This window comes from Corapipo altera, unplaced genomic scaffold (genome assembly GCF_003945725.1).
Source record: "Corapipo altera isolate COAL_440 unplaced genomic scaffold, ASM394572v1 22, whole genome shotgun sequence".
NCBI lineage: Eukaryota > Metazoa > Chordata > Aves > Passeriformes > Pipridae > Corapipo > Corapipo altera.
In genome coordinates this window covers 4,531,455-4,552,499 of record NW_020884886.1, presented here as the reverse complement: position 1 = coordinate 4,552,499, position 21,045 = coordinate 4,531,455, and the positions used below count along the sequence as shown (strand labels likewise).

Here is a 21,045-nt window from a genome sequence, read left to right as displayed (position 1 = left end):
TCCGGGGGAGGGCGCGCGGCGCGGGGCTGGCGGGGAGCGGCGCGGCGCGAGCAGAGTTGACTATATATGGTCAAAGGCAGGGGAGAGCGGCGCGCGGCGCGGGCGCTTCCTGGTTGTGCCGGCGGCGCCGAGCGGGGCTGAGCGGCCGCACCCGCACAGGCCGGTCCGCTCCGGTCCTGCCCGCGCCCGCCGCCCGACCCTGCCCCTGCCCCTACCCGACCCTCCCGCCGCCGCCGGGACAAGCGCTCGAAGATGCCGTACGAGATCAGTAAGCTGGCAGGGGCGCCGGTGCCGGGAGGGGAGGGGATGGGGATGCGGATGCGGGTGGGGAGCGCCCGGCGGCCCCGCAGGATGGCGCGGAGCCGGCGGCGCCTCGCTGACAGCAACAAGTGACGGCGACTGCCGGCAGGGCAGGGCGTGTGCTGGTAACGGGGAGCACCTTTCCCTTTTCATTTATTTATTTTATTTTATTTTATTATCATTTATTTTCCTTTTATCACCCTTTCTTCCCCCCCCCCCTTTTTTTTTTCTCGTAGAAAAAGTGTTCGCCAGCCTCCCGCAGGTTGAACGAGGCGTTTCCAAAATTATCGGAGGTGATCCTAAGGGCAACAATTTTCTCTATACCAATGGAAAATGTGTCGTCATCAGAAACATTGATGTAATGTATCCTGATTTTTTCTGCTTCCTAGCGTAAGGCTTTCCCTAAGTTTCATTTTGCCTCACTGCCCCTCCTTTAGCTTCATTCACTCTGGGTGGTTTCAATCGAGGTCACAGATCTGTGATCAGCAGCAGGGGAATAAGCAGCGTGCATGACTCAGGCATAAAACCATGGGTAGCGGCTGTAAAAACCTGTAGAAAATCTCAGTAAAATGTACAGTTCTCTCCCTCTTTGCATAGGACTTAAAGATGAGAGACTGGTCTATTCTGGTTGGCCCTGTTTATCTTCTTAGGTATCGCTATTATGAAGTTCAGTGCTGTGTTTGCCTAATAAATGAACTCTTCCCTCTTTGCCGTTTTGGGCCTTTAGCCTGTAAGAGAAGCATGTAAATACTTGCAAACCCGTGTCTTTAAACGCGTTAGTCCTTTAGCTTCTTTCACCCACCACCCCAGCCCCGAACTCCGGCAATCAAAACAGTTGTCAGTTGTAGGACTCCATGACAAGCTGACTGTGAGTTCTCAGCCCTGGCCACAGGGAATTTTACTCATCGATTAAATATTGGAATGCCCCAGTTAATGTTTTCAGTAGTGTGGAGGTTTGGGTGGTTTTTTTCTTCTCTGGTGGTATCCCTATGAGAAGTTGAGGAAGCATTACATGTCGAGGCTATTGTCTTGCTACTGGTTTTCAAAAAATACAGTTCTCCAAAGTGATTGCTTTTTCTTTAGATAATCAAATTCTTCCCTAGATTTACTTTCCTACTGCAGATTTGGCCTGCAGTGGGGAGAGCTGCAGGGGGAAGGGCAGGACATACCTCTCTGGAATTTTTAGGTCTCCACAACAATGGATTTGTTTATGGCTGCTTCTGTAAATCACCTTTGTAAACTGATCTGATTCCCTGTTTTATCTCATCACCCCCCACTATATTCAGGCACTTCTTCATTGTCATGCCATAATAGAGAAGTGCTGCTAATAACTTAATTCCTTGCAGATTTCTTGTTTACCATCAGTTTAAATTCATCTACTTCAAACCAAAAATAAGCTTATGCTCTCGTTTCGGTGTCTCAGTATAATGTTGTTGTAATAGTGTTTTGCTCTTGGTATCAAGAAAAGTTCGAGTTTCTGAAACCAGAAGCCTCAGTTAAACACTGTAATGGCACACAGTGTGATGAGAGAAGAGAGAAAAGCCACTCTGCTTACATTACAGTTTCTGCCCAAGTCATGCATGCTGACCTCCTCCCTTGCAATGTCATTAATTATCCTCTGAATTTTTTTTTAACCTCTTTGGAGGTTCAATTGGAAGAAAGCAATTTGCTTTTCCTGAAACAGCTCACTGAAGATTTGCCCAATGCAAATGTGAGTCCCAGTATGAGCCAGGGGTGTAGGGCATGACTTTAATATAGGAGAGGTGGGATTATGGGAGTTCAAATGTAGACTGTTAAGGCTTTCGAGGGAAGTTGAGAATAGAAGTCGTGAGTTTTTCTGTTTTATGGTACAATTCATGCTGATATGCAAACTTACCTAACTGGCAAGGGGAGTCTGCTACTGTTAATAATTGACATCTGACTACAAAATGTGTTATAGTAGTGACACAAAAACTGATCAAACCCTGTACTATAGCTTATATGTTGGAGAATGTTGCAATTTGTAACCTGACATGCGTGTCCACTCTTAGTTAAGAACCATGCCTTCTCTAAATACTGTATGTTATAATAGTTTGCAACAACCAAATGAAATGCTGGAAAGTCTGTATAATCCCTCTGTGAACAGTTCTCCAGTGGGATGGTCATGCTCTAATTAAAAAAACAGGTCATCAAAATGCAGTGATCACCTTTCTCTCTTAAGTCTAAAGCTATCTAGCATTAGCTAATCAGTGGTGATGAATATAGGATTCAGGGTTAATGCCTGATCTTTGAACATGATTTAGAGACTTCCTTTAACAAGTAGTTCTGGAGCAGCACTGGAAAAGCACTGTGAGAAAGACTAGTGATATTTGTAAGGTTTCATACGTCATTAATATTTTATTGTCTTCATGGGTCTAAGACTACTTTGAAGCTTGGAACTGAAACTGCTCACTTTCATATGTGGCTCTGGTTTCAGTGTTCGAAATAAGGCACATAACCTCACTCTGCTTGTTGAATCTAGTATTAGGTACTGCATTTGTCCCAGCTTACATTATAATCTTCTCCTAAAATATATTTTTTAAAGTGTTCTTTGCGGGGTGGGCTTGATATGAAAGACATACAAGTTAGAAAACTGACTTTACAAGGAGAAATAATGTTACCAAATAAAGAACATATGATTTGACCGCTCTAATTTGTTACCTGGTTTCTGGAATCTATACCATACCTTAAATTTGGGACTCTTATCTTTCGTTTAACTCTTTAAGCCAGTCTTGGCTTAGTTTTCTGGACTCTTGAAGATTCTTGCTGTAAAATATCAGCTATTTATAACAAAGCGTGGAGGGTTTTGAGCTCCCTGAACATGTAGGTAATGCAGCTATAGAGTAGGAAAAACATTATCTTGTCTTGCTTAGATAAAATCCAGTTGGACACAAAATGGAGAGGGATGTACATGCTGTAAATGCAGATGGTTGTGACTTAAGTAGGGCTGTAATGCACTCGAGCAATGTATGAAAACAGGAATGAAAAAGAGCTACTTCTTGCATGAGCAAGCTGTATTCTGTCTCCTGAGATGTAACTACTGCAACGGCAAGAACTTGGTTTGTGAGCAGGAGACTGCTTTCTAACACAGAGCGGGTGTTTTAGTTTTTCCTGATTGGATGACTGAGTCATACCATAACATCAGGTGGTTTTCTGGTTCAATTGAATAAATCTGTATTAATTATAGCAGTTAAAGTGGAATTTTGTTTTGACCATATGAGTCAAGTTTCTGAAGCTAAAGCATAGCTGTTGGGAAAAAAATTTCTGAAGAGTAGTGTATTACTGTTGTGGCACTACATTTAGGAGGGATGCAGAATGGCTTTTTATACAGTTAATTTGAAAGCAGTTTTTGCCTTAATGTCATCCTTGTTTTGATTTGTGTGGCACCTCTGTCATGTAACACTACTGATCTACTGAGACATTGAGTCAGTTTTATTGTCCAATGTGAAGCATCTGAAAATATGCTTTAAGACTGAAGAGATAAAATTATGATGGAGTGCAACGAATTCCTTTCCAAATTCCTGTACAACTCTAGATACAAGGGAGAATGCCTTTTCCTGTGCTGGTCTGCTGGCTTTATAAGCAGATTGCAATCAGCAGGAAAGAGCAAGCCTGATACACTTCATTGGTCACTAAATGATTTTGAGTACATGGTGATGATTAACAACCATGTATTATGGTTAACTCTATGCTTAACTTTCATGCTTGACTACGGTAGAACTTTGGATTTGTGCTGCAAAGCACAGTTCATGTTTAGTATTCTACTTGGGTAACTGCTGTATCCCTGGGCCAGCCCCAGAAAAGAGCCCGATACTTGGCCTGTTATTTTTGGAGAGTGTTTGTCAGGTATTGGAGAGGAAAGGATCCCAGCATTTCAGGCTGTTAAGAGGAAATCCTTTAATTGTGTCAGTTGTTAGAAATTATTGTGTTGTTTCAGTGGTACTGGAGAGGAATGTTCTGCAATGTGTACTGCACTTCTCAGTTTTAGACAATTGCTCAATTTAAGCTGGAAAGGTGTGAGAGAAGGAGCGTGAGGAGAAATTCTGAACTTTATCTTTGAATTTCCGATTTTATTTCTTTGAAAATGAGAAAATACAACTCTGTAACTTTTTTCCTCCTTTAAAACAGAATCCTGCAATTGCTGACATCTACACTGAGCATGCCCACCAGGTTGTAGTGGCCAAGTATGCTCCCAGTGGATTCTACATAGCATCTGGAGGTAAAGTATCAGTGTGTGTGCTGCATGAAATGTGTGGACAGAGATATTAAAGTTACTGGCAAAATAGTAATAACACTTTGCACGTGTGTATGGATAATGCAGAGTCAATGTAACGTGCTTCAGTGGAATTTTATATACATGCCTGAAGGAGGAACGATTCCTGTAGTTGTTCCTCTAACCTCTTTCTCAGGCAGTGAGTTTAGTGACATTCTTGATATTTTTAGAATTTATTATTTAAATAAAAAAAGAACCTGAAAATGAACTCTAATTACTTAGTGTGATGAAGACTTGTGTAAATGAAGCAGAGTGAAAAGTTATTTCTGAAATGCTATTGTTTCTGTTTGTTAAGAAACTTTGATACTTACGGAGCAGGGGAGGGATTCTAAAAGAGTGTATACTTCTGTCTTCCTGACCAAACTTGGCAAGACTTACAACTTTTGTTACCTTTGTAACCTGAACTAAAAAATATTTCTTTGGTAAGTTAGTAGGGAAGGAGGCTAATTCTCAGTTTCCATATAACACATGTGAATCAATAGTCTGAGAATGGGCAAAATGAATTTCTGCAGTATGAATGTCCTGTATTGTTAGCAGAAATGACTACAATTTTTGGCTTCCAAAAAACTAAACAAACCCTTTTTAATAGAAGTTTGCTTCATATAATTAATATTTTTTTTCAGGAGGACTGACGTACAGTTGAAGAATATTGATAAATACAATACTGTAATTTGCATTTTTAAAAAATATCTGCAGCTAATGTATGGACTTTTTAAAAACTGCTAGTCTATGTCAATTAGAAATGCTTCAGAAGCAAGTAATATGCCCAAATACAGAAATATTTAAGTAATATATCTGAAAAGAAAACATTCTGAATATGAGCTCCTTAGAAAGGGAGCCCACATTCCTGCAAAGTTCCTAGTAGAATGGGAGTTTCTCTGTAAGCAGTTTCAAGGGAACAATATTTTTTAAGTGTAAAACATTCTGTCCTTATTGGCTTCCTTCATATCAGAAAACTGTATTAGAATAGGTATCTTTTGAGTATTGGGGAACCTTTAAGAACACTGATAGCACAGCTTTTTTTTGCCTTTTTTTTCTTTTTCGCACATTCTTGTCTCAAAGGAACCACAGCCAGGATTTTCTTGGCTCAGTCTTGTGTGTGGACCATGTGTCAAATTGTAAACCTTAAAATCCAGTTTGCATTCTGTGTTCTACAGACTTGGTGCTCTAGGTTTGTGCACTACTTAATCCTCAGAATAACTATCTAATTTGTTCTTGTAGTCTTTGTAGATTTCCAGTCCTCTGTAAAAGAACAGTAATACATACATAGCCTGATCTGTGATGGGGGGAGTATTTGGTTCACTTTTTTTCAGAGTTTTTTTCATACCCAAGTAAATGAGTTTAGGTTGCAATGTTTCCCTTAAAAAGTGTCTTCTGTGTGTCATTTATAAATAGTTTTGTGATACTGCTGAGCATGAGGTCTGAAGATAGTACCAGGCTGTTTAAGCTGTTTCTAAGTATAACATGTAAGATTCATTTCTCTATCTATAAATCTGCATTAGCCATGCAGCCTGCATTAATACTTCATGTACTTCATGAGACAGACCTTTGGCAGTATGCTTTTGGCTTTTATGGTAATTTCTCTTACTGCAGTCATAGCAGATGTAGTAATGGGAGATACTGCAGAGTTAAAGCTCTACGTACCCTATCTATTAATAGATGGAGAAAACAATTAGATTTTAAAGTCCACCTTAAAATTCTGCTTCAATAACAAATTCTCTGTATAAAAAAGGAGGATTCTCCATCTGTCCTTTTAGCAGAAGTGAAGAAAATGAGTCTATGATCAGGTCTTAAAGATGCGGGGTTGCTGTATGTTTAAATTGAACTGTAAAGATGCACCAGTAAATGGTGAACAGAACTCAAACATTCTGCTGAGGTGAAAGACGCATATTTTAGCACATGGTTTATTCTAAAACAGTGACTTTTATGATGGGTACAATACACACAGACTTTGCTGTGTGGGTTTCATTAGGGATGTCTAAATTTGTCTGTGTATAGAACAATTCCTCTGGTTACAATGCTGCACCACAGTAATTGCCCTGAATAGAATTAAGCTCTAGGGTTGTGCAACACTGAGGGGAAGCAGTGACACAGAAGCTTTCATTATCTTAAGTCTTACATTGTTACTGCTTGTTCTGTGTTTGCTGCTTTTGACATTTACTGTTACTGGGTAATCTATTGTGTAGTATTCCAGATAGTGCAGGTATCCACACTCAGCATAAGTGTGTATGTTCATGCTTCTGCATAGAAAGAGTATGCTGATAAGCGTGCATGATTTGAGTTCTGTGGACAGAAATCTTTGTACATCTACATATGCCTGGTATTTGTACGCAGAACAGGTTTCCTTTGAAGGTACAAAAAGCCTGAGGTACAAATTGTAGTGCATCAACCACTGTTCACAGGACTGCCCTCCTGTTGTGGACGTAGGGTGGCTAACTTCCCAATGAAGGGTCGGGGAGCTGTCTTGTAGCTGCTGGGCAGGGGGGCTGATTTGGGTTGTTCTTTGTGTAACACAGATACTTAACACATACCAACTGCTAACATTAGAGTTCTTACCCTGTTAATGTGCAGATTTTTCATGTGTCTGTTTGCAAATGTTGTCTCCATGTGTTGTATTTGGTGCTGCATGTCTTGAACCATATTATCTGGTTATAAACATATTTTGGTGAAATGTATATTGTCTTCAGCATTCCTAAACAAAGTGATTTATAGTGGTTGTAATAGGGTAGGATAGTAGGTCCCTAGTACAAGTGTTCAGTGTAGCTGAAAATCTGTATCCTGGCAGATAGCTGAGTCATGTGACTGAGTCATGCTGGAACAATAGTTATGTTCTATTTTATTATGGCAGATGTCTCAGGAAAGCTGAGAATCTGGGATACTACACAGAAGGAACACCTACTAAAGTATGAGTATCAGCCGTTTGCAGGAAAAATAAAGGACCTTGCCTGGACTGAAGACAGCAAGAGAATTGCTGTGGTTGGAGAAGGAAGGGAAAAGTGAGTAATTCTTTTGTGTTTGTATGTATGTCTATATATAGATACATACATTTACTGTAAAGCTCTGCATCTTAACAAAGCAAGTTCTTGGCAGAAAGTTTTTAATTCTTCAAGGGAGGAAAATCATTGTTTGTTCCCTGTTTAGACTTAAAGTTGTGCTGTTCTGCGACAAAATTGTCTATGCAGTGTTTGACAGCTATAAATTACTTGGAAAATTCCATTCTCTTACAATTGCTCAGTTTAAAAATTATATGTGTTTGTTTATTTCTTAGAGGTGGATATTATTTTCAAGGACAACTGTTTGGTGGATTTTTTGACTAATTCTGATAGAGTAGGAAGGGAGAAACACAACATAATTCTCCCTCTTCTAGTGATGGTCTTATGCAACTGATTGAATAAGAGTTTTCTCACTTGGCAACATGTCTGTATTTTTAGGCCCTTAGTATGGTAATTAAATGAAATCACAAGCACTCATCCTTTACCTGACTAAATGAGGTGCCCATTCAGGTTTGTGTCCTTCCTTTAATGTTCAAAGACTGTCAGAACTTTAAGGCAGAGACTAGACCAGGTAGTCTTATGCATAAAGGGCTGAAAAGCATTGTGTGGTCCTGTTCCCTGACCCTCTGCACCATTTTTTAATAATTATCTTGTACTGTGTCCTGATATTTGAGAGAGATTCTTTGTACTTCATTGCTCACTACAGCTCCATCTGCTCCTGGGTAGATACAATTTAAGTTTGCTCTCCTGCTTCAAAATTTCAGCCAGCTTCCTGTTAGATGGATGCGTTTTCAGTATAAAATATTGCTGAAGTGATTCTATAGAAGGCCTTTTCAACAGCAATGCTTTGTTTAATGCCGTTGTTGTGACTGTACTGATAATTTTTTTTTTCCTTAAGGCCATTTAAAGTAAGATCTGACAAAAATGCTGTTAAAACTCTTCTTCCTTAAACTTTTAAGTAATAATATTTGTAAAAATGATGGTACCCAATCTAGGCTAAATAGGAATATAACGATGAAATCAGATCAGTTATCCAGCTTTCTGCATTCTGTGTAGTGACTGGGCAGATTTACTGCTTCCTTTTATAAACCAATAGTGTTATTGAAGAACGTGCATCAGATCTCTGGATTTTAGAAGCTTTATACACCAAACTACCTTGTTTTTCCCCTTCAGCAGTCGTCTCCTATTGAAGATTAGATTGTCTCACCAGCAAGATCTCAAATAGCCCTCGGGGAACTATGATGCGCTTGCATGAGATTAACGAGATGACCTAATTTCTTTTCTTTGAGCACACTCAAATCTGCTGTTTGCAGATGTTGGAGGAGTTAATCTACGTGTGACTTTTATGAATTGTAGTTATTGTGTGCTTTCCTAACTAGATTCGGAGCAGTGTTCCTGTGGGATAGTGGCTCCTCTGTTGGTGAGATTACTGGGCACAACAAAGTGATCAATAGTGTGGACATTAAGCAAACGAGACCCTATCGTCTGGCAACTGGCAGTGACGACAACTGTGCCGCTTTCTTTGAGGGACCGCCATTCAAGTTCAAGTTTACACTAAGTGTAAGTCTACGTGTGGCTCTGTTCAACTGTGTGGCAGGTTGACCTAAAGCTTTCCAACAAGCTTGCAGTTCTTGTCACAATTAGCTGTTAGAACAAAAATTCTTAGTTCCCCATTTTGAGGCACAGCTGGTGTCAAGTGGCTTTCTTAAACCAAAGGCTCGTCTCAGGCCAAGAAAACTGAAGTAAATGATTGGTTAAAAAGAAAACCTGAAGCACTTTTTCCAGGCTTATTTTGGGGGGCTCCTAAGTTATGGAAGGGGATGAACTAGACTGTTTTATTGGCCCTATTGATGCTCTCTGAGCTCTGCTTCCCAGTGCAGATGTGTAGAATTTCTTAACACTTTACAAGGTGCTTGATTCAATAAATGTGGTGATTTTAATGGAACTTTCCAATCTGCTTAAGAGTGCTCAAATCTGAAATCCCAGGGCTGCTTAGAAAGGGTGAGTGTAGATGTTTGAAAGCATAACTCGACTTCCACAAAGTGGAACAGGTGTGTAACTTGTGTGGTCAGTTTTGTGTTGCTACATTCCTTTTAACTCTGTTTCTTATTGTACTAGTTACAATCTCTTACATAAATGAAACAAAACCTGGAACTACCACAGTTAAGGCATTCATTGTTGCTTGAGGCCAAAGAAAATAAAAAGCCACAAGCTTCTGCAGCTGTTTCTGATGTCAGTAGACATGTCTCTTGCCTCAAAAAAACTATTGCAAAGATACTTGATGTTATTGTAGTAAAGTCAAAATGTTTAGTTTGTATTTTATTTTTAAAAACAGAGTAGGCCTTTTATTTTCTTACATGTGAGCCTTGAGTAGCCTTCGTGCCCTGACTTTAGTAAGAATTCCATTCCAGTTCTAGAAAAGGAATTGTTTTGAGCTCTGCGATCCAGAGAAATGATGTAGTTGCCTAATATATTTCTGAACTTAAGCTGATACTTCCATTTTGCTAAGCTGGTTCTTTTGGAACTCTGAAGTCTGAATTGCTTACCAGTGTTCCTTAGACTGGCATATGATGCAGTCTTTCTTTTAAAGTAATATTTGAGTTGATATATGGGATTCTGGTACGGACTGTTATATGATTTAGATTAGAGCTTGTAGTATCATTAGGGGGTAAAAAAAAAGTATAGTTAAAGAAAGTAGGTTAGAACCTGCCTTTCATAATACTAAAAATAGTCTCTCAAATCTCTCTTCATGGGAGCTTTGACCTCATTGTGGTGCTTCCCTATTTAACGCTTGTTTTCTAGTTTGCATGGTTTGAATATTCTCCTACTTGTAAATAGTCTATTTGGGAAGCGTGCATCAGTCTTGCCTCATTACTTCACAGAACTATCACTAATGCAGTCTCCCAGAAATGGAAATCCAGTAAAATAGCAATTTCTTCCTTGTGCTTGTATTTTTTTACAATAAGGAGGTTAAAGTAGTTTTCTGTGTATAAAGCTTACTGTGCAATAAAGTAAGAGTTGAAATCTAGAGAACCTTGCAGAAGAATTCAGTGACCAGAGGGGCAGAATCTTGTGTTTGCATGTAGGCTGCAGCTGAGAGGTTTTTCCTACTTATCTCAGAAACTGGGTCCTCATTCTCCTGCTGTGTGCTAAGTTGTTTGAACTACATCAGTTTTGATGTCAGAGTTTCTTCTGTGAACTGTTTGTGATCCCCATGATCCTCTTCAGATAGAGGCTAGACTTCCTTCTAGAGCAGGGATCTCCTATACAGCTAATTTATGGTTCACATGTAAGAGAAATTCATATTTACTGGATTATCTTCTATGTAAAAGGGTCTGTTCTTATTTTGTTTGCTGATTTTTACTTTTTTCCTACAGGACCATACACGGTTTGTGAACTGTGTGAGGTTTTCTCCTGATGGGAACAGATTTGCTACAGCTAGTGCAGATGGCCAGGTAAAAAACAAGGACTCTTTGTAGTGATTTTAGTATGAGAAGATTATTTCTGTGCATTTGGGAATAGGATTATTACTATTATTATTGTAAAATCCATGTTGCTTCTTTTTTCATGCCAAGAAATGACTGGTTTAAACTTTTAACTACCCTCCTATAAATCTGTAATAGCTAATGTCAACCAGATTATTCTTACTCAGCTTTTCTTCTCCATTCCATCTGCCTAGCATGTTCTCTTACAGGTTATTTTGGCAGGAACATGTTAGATTTTTGGAATATATATGTCTTTGTTATGATCCTGAGAAGTCTAGCTGGAATAGTCAACTAACTCACGGATAGGGACCCAGCTCCATGTGTATTCCCTACTGATAAGGCCGGGTTACACTGTTGCCATAGGTAACTCTTCCTTCTAAGAAGGCAGATTCCCATGACAGCAGTGCTAAGTAGCTGCCATCACAACAGGAGTCAAAAATGTAACATATTCCAGAATTTGAAATGTCAGGATCCAATGTGCAGAGGACTTAGTGTGATTATTTACAGTTTTCAACTCAGTCATTTAGTCTTAATTATTAAATGGAGGATAGCTTGTGGCTCTCCTTAAAAAGAGTCTAATGTATCAAACACTATCTAGTGTTTGATAAACGTACAGGCTTGCCACATAGTGAGTGATCTGTGCAGTGCAAGTAACAGTGTATTAGTTCTTGGTTTTTTTCTATTACTGCTTTTCCCTTTAAGTTGTATGTCTGTGTGATCTCTTAAGATTTTTGTCTATGATGGGAAGACTGGAGAAAAAGTGTGTGCACTTGGTGGAGGCAAAGCACATGATGGAGGTATTTATGCTGTAAGTATCACTTCATTTGTGTAAATAATCTGTAATGTTTCATTACCCAGTTCATGGACTGTGAAGTCTTGCAATAATAAATGTATTTACTCTCTTGTGGTGACATTTGTTTTTACAGATTAGTTGGAGCCCTGACAGTAGTCAGTTGCTTTCTGCTTCTGGAGATAAAACTGCTAAAATCTGGGATGTTGGTGCTAACTCTATTGTAAATACTTTTAACATGGGATCAAACGTGTTGGATCAGCAGCTGGGTTGCTTGTGGCAGAAAGACCATTTACTGACTATCTCCTTGTCTGGCTATATCAATTATTTGGACAAGAACAATCCAAATAAGCCTTTACGTATCATAAAGGTAGGTTAAAGTTCTGTTGTTGCACCAGTTCCTGCAATAAATGACTCAGTGGTTGAAGTTGTTTTGATGGAATAATAGCTATTGAAAAATAGTTTTGTTAAATTAGCATTGCCAAACAAGCTATTTGTGACTGATTCTTAAAAGTCACGTGAATCAAGAAGTTAAAATGTTACATGTGTGAGAGTGTGCTTTGTACAAATACACAGACTGATTTTTTTTTTGTTGTTTTAATTAATGTTATCATCTTTCGTTGCAGCTTTTAAGCATTCTTGAGATGAAAAAGAAATACAGCATAGATAGAAAACTACCAGTGATGTCTCATTCTGCCAGAACTAGTGTATTGTGAACAAGGTGACTAGGGTTACTGTGCAATTGAACTTTAATTTTAGGATTTAGAGTTTGCTGACACAACACTCTCATGGGATCTTACATTTTTATATGAACTAGAAACAGATGTCCCAGATTTTTTGCCATTGCTGCTATAATTCTGGCAGTTGGTGTGGGTACATGACCATATTTAGTCCCCTTCCCTGAATCATAAAGTGCCTGAAAAGAAGTGATGAAAAGGCCATGAAAGTATTTTAGCCCATCAGGCTAATAAGGATGTTCATAGTGCTTATGGCTTCTCTTCAAGGACATAGAAATAGCAGTGCTGTAACAGTTAAATGACTGCACTGTTAAATAGTGATCTGTGTTTTGGGTGACTTCTAATGCTTGTCAAATATTTATTTTCTGAATAACCTATAATTCTTTTCAAATAGGTGTTTGCATGTGTTAAGATAAAAATTACTCGTTAATAATTATTTGTGTCCCATCCACAGGGTCATAGTAAATCAATTCAGTGTCTTACGGTGCACAAAAATGGTGGAAAGTCCTATATTTACTCTGGAAGTAACGATGGTCATATTAATATCCTTTGAATGATAGAAATATTTCTTCTAGCCTTACAGTCCAAGAGAACTCATGAGGAGGGGGGATAAAAAAAGCTTTGCCAAAGAAATTTAGTATTTATTGGACACAAGTGAATATTTTATGTCTGAAGAAATTTATTTTGCTTTCCCCTAACACCTATTTTACTGCTTGCCTTCATGCTTTTCTGCTAAGTATAAGCCAGCTCTTAATTTTTAGTTTTCACTTCTTTGTGGTATGTAGCTTGTTAGTGTGAGGGAACAAATAAATAAGTTAGCTTCTTGTAACATCAAGAAACATCGATACATATTTGCAGGTATGGCAGAATATGTTGAAAGTTATATTTCCAGCATTCTAAAGCTTAAAACCATGGTCTTTCATCCTGCCTGTTGTGATATGTTACAATGGTGTCATGTTGGCATAAACTGTTATAAATGTAGGACTTGTTTCTTTACAACCCTGTAGTACAGGGTTAGTAGTTCAAACTGATGTTAACATACAACATCAGGGAAAACCAGTGTTGCAGGACTTCAAACTACAATTTTTAAAAAGTATTTTCTATTCTCATACTTAAAATCTAATTGTTCCACTGTTTACAGCTGTTTGTGGTAGGTCATTTAGCTCACTATAGAACCTCAGAAGTTTATTTAGTAAATATTTTGAGGGTACAAGTTGCCCACGGAGCTTGTAGAGTCTTCATCCTTAGAGATACTGAAAACTTTGCAGAATGTGCAGCCTGTTGTAGCTGACACTGATCTGAGCAGCAGGCTGGACCAAACAATCTCAAGAGCTCCCCTCTAACCTTAGCTATTCTGTCAATTATTTAACTTATCATGATGTGATATCTGACTGCACCGGTATCTTCAAATGTTCCTTAATTCTGTTATGCACATTATTGGGATTCTGAAACTGGAGAGAATGATGGCTTTTCTGGGAAAGGCCATACAAACCAGGTTTCTAGGATGGCAGTGGATGAAATGGATCAGCTGGTCACCTGCAGTATGGATGACACTGTGCGCTATACCAACCTTAGCAAGAGGGACTACAGGTTAGTTAAAGTGTTGCCTTTTGTTGTAGTATAATTATTTTACTGCAAGAGTTGTTGATTTATGTGTTTAAAAAAATAATGCTGCAGTTTATTTAGGTTTTATGTTACCATGGAAACTGTAGAAATGATTGCTGTACCACCCTTGCTTTTTTTCTATGACAACAAGAATTGCATCCCAGGCTTTTCAATTTGTCTTATCCCTTCCACGGGTTAGATAGAGATCTGCTTTGTATCGGGTGACTTAGTTGGGGGACTGTAGGAAAGGTGTCCACTTTGTGTTTCATCAATACCCAAGAATACTGATAATAAATATAGTTAGAAGGGGTGGGACACGGTTGTTTCTTCATGGAAACCAGAACTAAAGCAAAAAAACTTTAAGAATCCTATTAAGATTACCTAGTTAGTTAAAAAATTCTAGTGTAATAACATTTCATTTCAAAGGTATGCTTCCTCATCAAGATATTCAAGCTTTAAAAACTAAACAATAGGAAACCTTGCAGATTATTAATTAAAAATAATTTATGCATGTGTTTGATTATTAGTGGGTGATTATTTAAATAGGTGATTTAAAATAATCTTTTTCTGCTTTGTGCTTCCCACTTCTCTGCTTTGCCATGCCCTCCTTCAGTGGCCAGGATGCTGTGAAAATGGACGTTCAACCAAAATGTTTAGCTGTGGGTCCTGGTGGTTACACTGTAGTTCTATGCATTGGACAGGTAAGTATTAACTCGTGGATTATCAACACAATTGCTGTGTTAGTAATGGCTGTGTATGGTAACATGATGATTTCTGACAAGTCTGTTTAGTGTGGGATTGCCTTGCACATCTACATGATTTCCTAATAAGAGCTACATGGAACATAATTGAGCAGGATACTTGATAGCCTTGCCTCTTTGTGTCCTGTACCAGTTTCACGCTTACATATAGATTTAAATTTCACATTGTCCCTTGTGTGGATGCATCTGTATTTGTTGTCAATACAGCTTTGTGCTGTAAGGCTTACACCAGTGATATGGTTTGAAGCTGGCTCCCTGCCAAGTCTCCAAACCTTACCACAAGAAGTCCCCCTCCCCTCCCCTCCCCCAAAACCTCAGGGAGAAGAGAGAGAAAAACAACCAAGAAAACCCGAAACGAAAGAGAGACAGCTAAAGTGATATATAAAAATATATTTACACTTATATTACAATTATATACAATTAAAATATGTACAATTTCACTGGGGAAAGGGAAGGGGGAAGGGAAAAAAAGGAATAAAACCAAAATAAAAAATATATATATCCTGATTAGTAGCCCAATATCTAGCAACTAAAAGAGTTAGCAAAGAAATATCCCACCACTCTCCTTGGGACAACCGAGAGTTGCTCCGGGACGATCGCCGGCAACCTCCGCCTCCCCAACACGGCAGACTCAACAGCAGGGAACCTGCACCTCCAAGCCACCGGAAGGAAAGAGAGCGAAGGCCTCTCCTCCTTTCTTCTTATAGTCTGGCTTACGTAAAAATCGTAGGGAATACTGGGTAAATCTGGACCCTTCCTTGGTTACAAACTGGTCACCAAGGAAGGCCTAGACCAAACCACCACAACCAGTCAGAATCATGCTCTTGCCAGATTCGTCAAGTGACATGACTTTGGGGAAAGGATGTCATTCTCCTGCATTTTATTTTTTTGCAACTGATCAGTTAACTAATGCTGTTGTAGCTTGCTTGCCACTAGTATTCAGATCATGCAAAACCAGAAGGATTGAACCAGGGCTTTCTTGTATCAAAGCATGATTACCTTCTAATGATTTATGCCTTCTGTATGGATTCTGGTTACATGCTTGGGGTATTTGATAGTGTTGTCTAAACCTCTTTTCCTTGAGAGTTATAATTCCAGTTGTCCGTAGTCTAGAACTGGATAGGAAATAGCCTTTAAAATTTAACATTGAGGTATTAACTTGCTACTGATTTGGTCCTGCCTCCCTTCCTTTAGAGTGAACCATGAAGGGAGTAAGCATTGCTAAAAAATACTGTTTTGCCCATGTTTATTTCACCAAATTACTTTCAAACCAAATGAGGCAAAGCTGAAGGCAGTGAAGAATGCCCTGCACTACCTGATTTAGAGCCCAAGTACTCCACTACAGCAGTCAAAGGTTTTGTATTAGGTAGTTTGAAGAAGGGTCTTACTTAGTTTCTGGTTTTCTGTTTGCAGATTGTCTTGATGAAAGATAAGAAAAAGTGTTTTGCAATTGATGACCTTGGCTATGAGCCAGAAGCTGTAGCCATTCACCCCTCAGGAGGTACAGCAGCAGTGGGAGGAGCGGTAAGGTTGCACTTTCTAAAACTGTACTATTTTGAACACTGGAACTAGTAACAGAACCATTTAATAATAGAAGGTGTGTTGTGTTGAGAAGTAGTAGGTGGCTATTTGTAACAACAGCAATATTGTAACGAGTAAGCCGTACTTCATTCCTGGGCTTTCATTCTCCGGGTTCTGCCACAATTGTGACCTAATGTCCGTTTCACTTTTTTTTTTTTTATCCTTTACTTACTGCTTTTAACTTGCCAAGCATACCCACTGTATGCTTGAAGTCGGCAAATTCTAGAAAACAGATCTATTTCCACACTTGATGGATTGTAGCCAGCATAAATGACGTATTATTTAAACTCTTTCTTAATATAAGCACTACCAAATAGGATTGGTGCAAAAAGTTCCATAAACTCAGTAAGCCTTCCTCTTTCTATTGTAAAATGATTTTTCTACCTTTCTTCCTTCTTCACTGTTAATTTGCAGGATGGGAATGTCCGTTTGTATTCAATCCAAGGAACCTCTCTGAAGAGTGATGATAAGACTTTGGAAGCTAAAGGTCCTGTTACTGACCTGGCATATTCTCACGATGGTGCCTTTCTTGCAGTCTGTGATGCAAACAAAGTTGTCACTGTCTTTAGTGTCGCTGATGGCTATGCGGTAAGAACTGATGTATCCAGAGCTTTCTCTGTTTAAAAACAAATTGACTTACAGCTCATGTCTAAATATTTTGTGAAATACACTGTAGCTGGTGAGGCTTAATTGTAAATCACTGATACCAATTTCATGCTTCTGTGACACTCTGTTTACCTGCTATTTTGGGCTAGTATTGCTTTTCACAGCAGCCTGTGTGAATCCTTCAGCTTGTAAGAATAGTTGAGGAAATGTGCAGCATAGATTGGCTACTGGAAAAACACTGAAACCCATCTAATAACAAACACATGGTTAAATGGGGAAGGAGCTGAATTTCCACTGACTATTTCCACACTGTAGTTAAATACAAAAGATTAGAGTATGCGGGTTCCTTATGTGGGTCAGCTGAATCACAAATGTGTTAGTTTGGGGGTTTTTTTAAAGGAAATAAAGTCAACAAAATAGGTGCCATGCCTGTTAGTGAATACATGTGCATTGTTGTAAAATGGACAAGAATGCAGGCTCAGTTGGATAAAAATCATGCAATACAATAAAATTTAATGAATAAATAAAGCAGACTTAGCAACAAAATTCTGCTGGCTGTGCTACACACTTCCATGGTAAGGGATAAGCAATGAAAGAGATACACTAGGGCAGGGAATCTTGCTTTATCTGTCAATCTTCTGTCTTAACCAAAAGTCCAAAAATTGGCATTTCCACTTTTCAGCTGAGCAGTCAGTGTATCAACCTGTAAAGTCATTAAGCTTTGACGAAAACCACGCTGAAGCAAAAATGCAGGATGACATTCCACAAAAGTATTGCATTTTCTAAGTAAAAATTGAACGAATTTTTCTTTAGAAACATCTGTGAGATTATTTGCTTAGAGAAGTCTCTAAGGAAAGGGTCACTGCATATGCACTTAACAGGTGCAGCTTTCATGGAAAAAAAAGTCTCAGCACTTTTTTTTACAAAAGGTCTGTATTTTATTGGCCTAATAAGTGTTTAAATAAATAACATAAAATGAAGCCACCACTTGGTTTGGTTAGTGCATCCATCTGCACCTGAGATATACACTTGTTCTGATGCTGTATGGTGAAAGCCAGTGATTTCCTGAAGTAGCTTAAACTAATGGAATAACCCTTGTTTCTCTAACTCTCAAAAGGAACATAATGTCTTTTACGGACACCATGCAAAAGTTGTTTGTATTGCTTGGTCACCGGACAATGAACACTTTGCTTCTGGAGGCATGGACATGATGGTGTATGTTTGGACTGTGAGTGATCCAGAGACCAGAGTCAAAATACCAGGTATGTTTCCTTCAAAATACTACTTTTGAAAGTTGCTGATTGTTCTTGAAATCCAACACAGCTCCTGTTTTCTAGAGCTAATGGTAAGCAGGCTTTGAACGTTCCCCAAATAATTCAGCCTTTATGCTAATCTCCGCCTAGCTACAACAGCCAGAATTTTTCTGTTACGTTGTTTTTGTAGTTACTTTTAAAATCCAGTACTAGTATTTTATGCAGCTAAAAATTACAGTTGGAATATGTGCTAGTTGTCTTGTCAGTCTGGCCTTCCTAATTATTTTCTGTTATTTTTCACTGCCATACAGATGCTCACAGACTACATCACGTAAGCGGCTTGGCATGGTTGGATGAACATACTCTGGTAACAACATCCCATGATGCTTCTGTTAAGGAATGGTCTATCTCCTACAATTGAAATAAGCCCCCTCTTTGGAAGGACCTAATCAGGGACTAGAACTACTGCAGTGGAACATAGCATTTCTCTTAAAGAATCTGTATTGGCCTCTGGGTCTGCTATCATATCCTCATATCTTTACAGGGTGTTCATATCTGTAATTAAATGTACTTTGAAAGCTTTAGCGAGTAACAGTTTGCACATGAAAAGCACTTAAATTATGTCTGGAGCTTAACCTTTGTGCTGAACATTCCAGAGGCAACAGCCGAGCAAGTTGGTGTGCAAGGTTCAGGCGCAAAAGATTCAAACTCAATCAGTTGTTCTTTTCTAACCAAGAAACATAAGACTGTACAGCATGAGAGTAATACTTCTCATTTTTTCTAATTACAGAACATTTCTGTACTAACGGTCATAGTAAGAGTATTTAGTTGTGGTCTGAAACCAATCAAGCTGTGTGCAGCTACTGTATATTGCTTTGCTTCTCTATACTGCACCAAACTGTTGCCTCAGATTTTCTCCTCCAGATAAGAAGATGGGGTACATGCATAATAAACTTTTTATGTATTTCATGTCAAATCTTTGTGGTTTATTTTAAGGTGGAAGTGTGGGATTTTAATGTACTTACTGTTGTGGGTATAATGTTTACAAATAATCGTTGTGGCAACTTGTTTCTCCAAAAACACAATTGTTACTTTCATGAATTAAGACTGTCTCGTCATTTCAATGTCGGAAAAGAAATCATTCTGTTACAAAGATTAAAGATTTTCTGTTTGAAGGAGGAGAAGCATGTTATTGTTTAAAAAATATGCAGTACTTCTACCACCTTTTGAGAAATACAGGAATTAAACAAAGTGAAGCGTTGTTATGAGTTGAAGTGATTTTTGAGAAGATCGTGTTTGCTCAGTAAGTTTTATGCCTTTGCATGTGCAGAACAGTTGCATGGAAGCGTTACCTCATGCGAACAAATCCTGTTGTGTTTAGTTCCTTTCTCACACTCCACAACACATTTAAATGATTTGAAGCCTGCAGTCCAACAAGGGTGGAGGAGGACACTCTGATGCAAAGTAGTAGGAAGATTTGTTACCATCTCTGATGGCCAAAAAAAAGTTGTTGCTGTCTAGAACTTTGGAAAATTTAAAAAACTTTTCTCTGCTAAGTCTCTACCACCACCACCACCTTTTCAGTTGTCTTTGGTTTTTATTAAGCTTTCCTTTCTGTATGGACTTGGGTGTTGTTTTTTTTACCAATCATATTTCTAATGACACTAATAATACAGCAAATAAAATGCTTTTGCTGCTTCTCTTATTGTGGACTATTGCTCAGTTGCTGAAATATTGCTTTTCAAAAATGAAATGTTTGTAAAACTTCTTTTAAAAAGGAAAAACGTTGATTTCTTTTTAGGAGTGGTGATCAGATGTCTTCTGGCCTGCAATCTCTTTTGGAACAGTTGACATAGATTTTTTTTTTTTCTTCTAGGAAACAGAATATTTTGCATCATGGTTTCTTTGTGTTTACTATATCTCTCCATTAGCAGTTTTGCACATGTGCTTATTAACAATGCAAGGACAAGAGAAGTTTTGGAAAAGACCGTATTTGAAATTAGGGATCCAAATGAACAAGATTTCTCACTGTCTAGCCCCTTAAATTTGTTGTGCTATTACCTAGGGACTGGCACAGCAAGCACTTCCTCCATTGTTCCCTGAGTCTCATCTGGAAGAGTTGCTATTGAATCTGCTCAGTGGGTTTGTGTTGCAGTTTGTTTAAGTAATGATAAAGGGGGGTGGGGTTGGGGTAGTTAAGCAGTTCTCAGAGCTTGTGCACCATGTCTGAAAGGTGGTGTGTAGGATGAGCTATTTTGTGATACTGCTCCTGCAGAATGTCTTGTTAGCTAGAAACCTTTCATTGAGTATTTTAATACTAGTTTAAGCTGTGTTCAAGCATGGCTTCTCAAGCCCCATTACTCTTAAAGGTTTGTGTTTAAGGCATGAATGTGCTTTTGAGCTCTAGCTGGCAGTCACTAGAAAGCTGGTTTCACTTCACTATGGCTGGCAGTTTGCCTACTTTAGAGTGAAAATGCAGCTTAATTAGGCCAGGGATAGACTGGGAGAGTTAACATGACCAGTAATTCCTCACAAGGCTGTATTACAGACATTCCTCTCCCCTCCCCCTTTAGCTGAGATTTAATCCTGTTTGCTTGTTCCATTTCTGCTATGCCTGTACAGCACATTGGCCTTCCAAGAAAC

General features: G+C 38.7%; 1 protein-coding gene across 1 annotated transcript; it reads left to right on the top strand.

The window, feature by feature from the left end:
- Window positions 1-38: 38 nt before the first annotated feature.
- WDR1 (WD repeat domain 1) lies at window positions 39-20,107 on the top strand. Its single transcript, XM_027642881.1, has 15 exons — window positions 39-268; window positions 537-658; window positions 4,447-4,537; window positions 7,440-7,587; window positions 8,964-9,144; window positions 10,962-11,039; window positions 11,797-11,877; window positions 11,996-12,229; window positions 13,051-13,138; window positions 14,030-14,186; window positions 14,815-14,902; window positions 16,376-16,486; window positions 16,958-17,131; window positions 18,267-18,411; window positions 18,714-20,107. The coding sequence occupies exons 1-15, from the start codon at window positions 253-255 to the stop codon at window positions 18,821-18,823; spliced, it is 1,824 nt and encodes a 607-aa protein (XP_027498682.1). The 5' UTR covers window positions 39-252; the 3' UTR covers window positions 18,824-20,107.
- The last annotated feature ends 938 nt before the right edge of the window (window positions 20,108-21,045 follow it).

Coding starts and splice junctions, on each gene's coding strand:
- WDR1 (XM_027642881.1), top strand. Junction 659..4,446: donor TCGTCATCAGAAACATTGAT/GTAATGTATCCT, acceptor CCTTTAAAACAG/AATCCTGCAATTGCTGACAT. Junction 11,878..11,995: donor ATGATGGAGGTATTTATGCT/GTAAGTATCACT, acceptor TTGTTTTTACAG/ATTAGTTGGAGCCCTGACAG.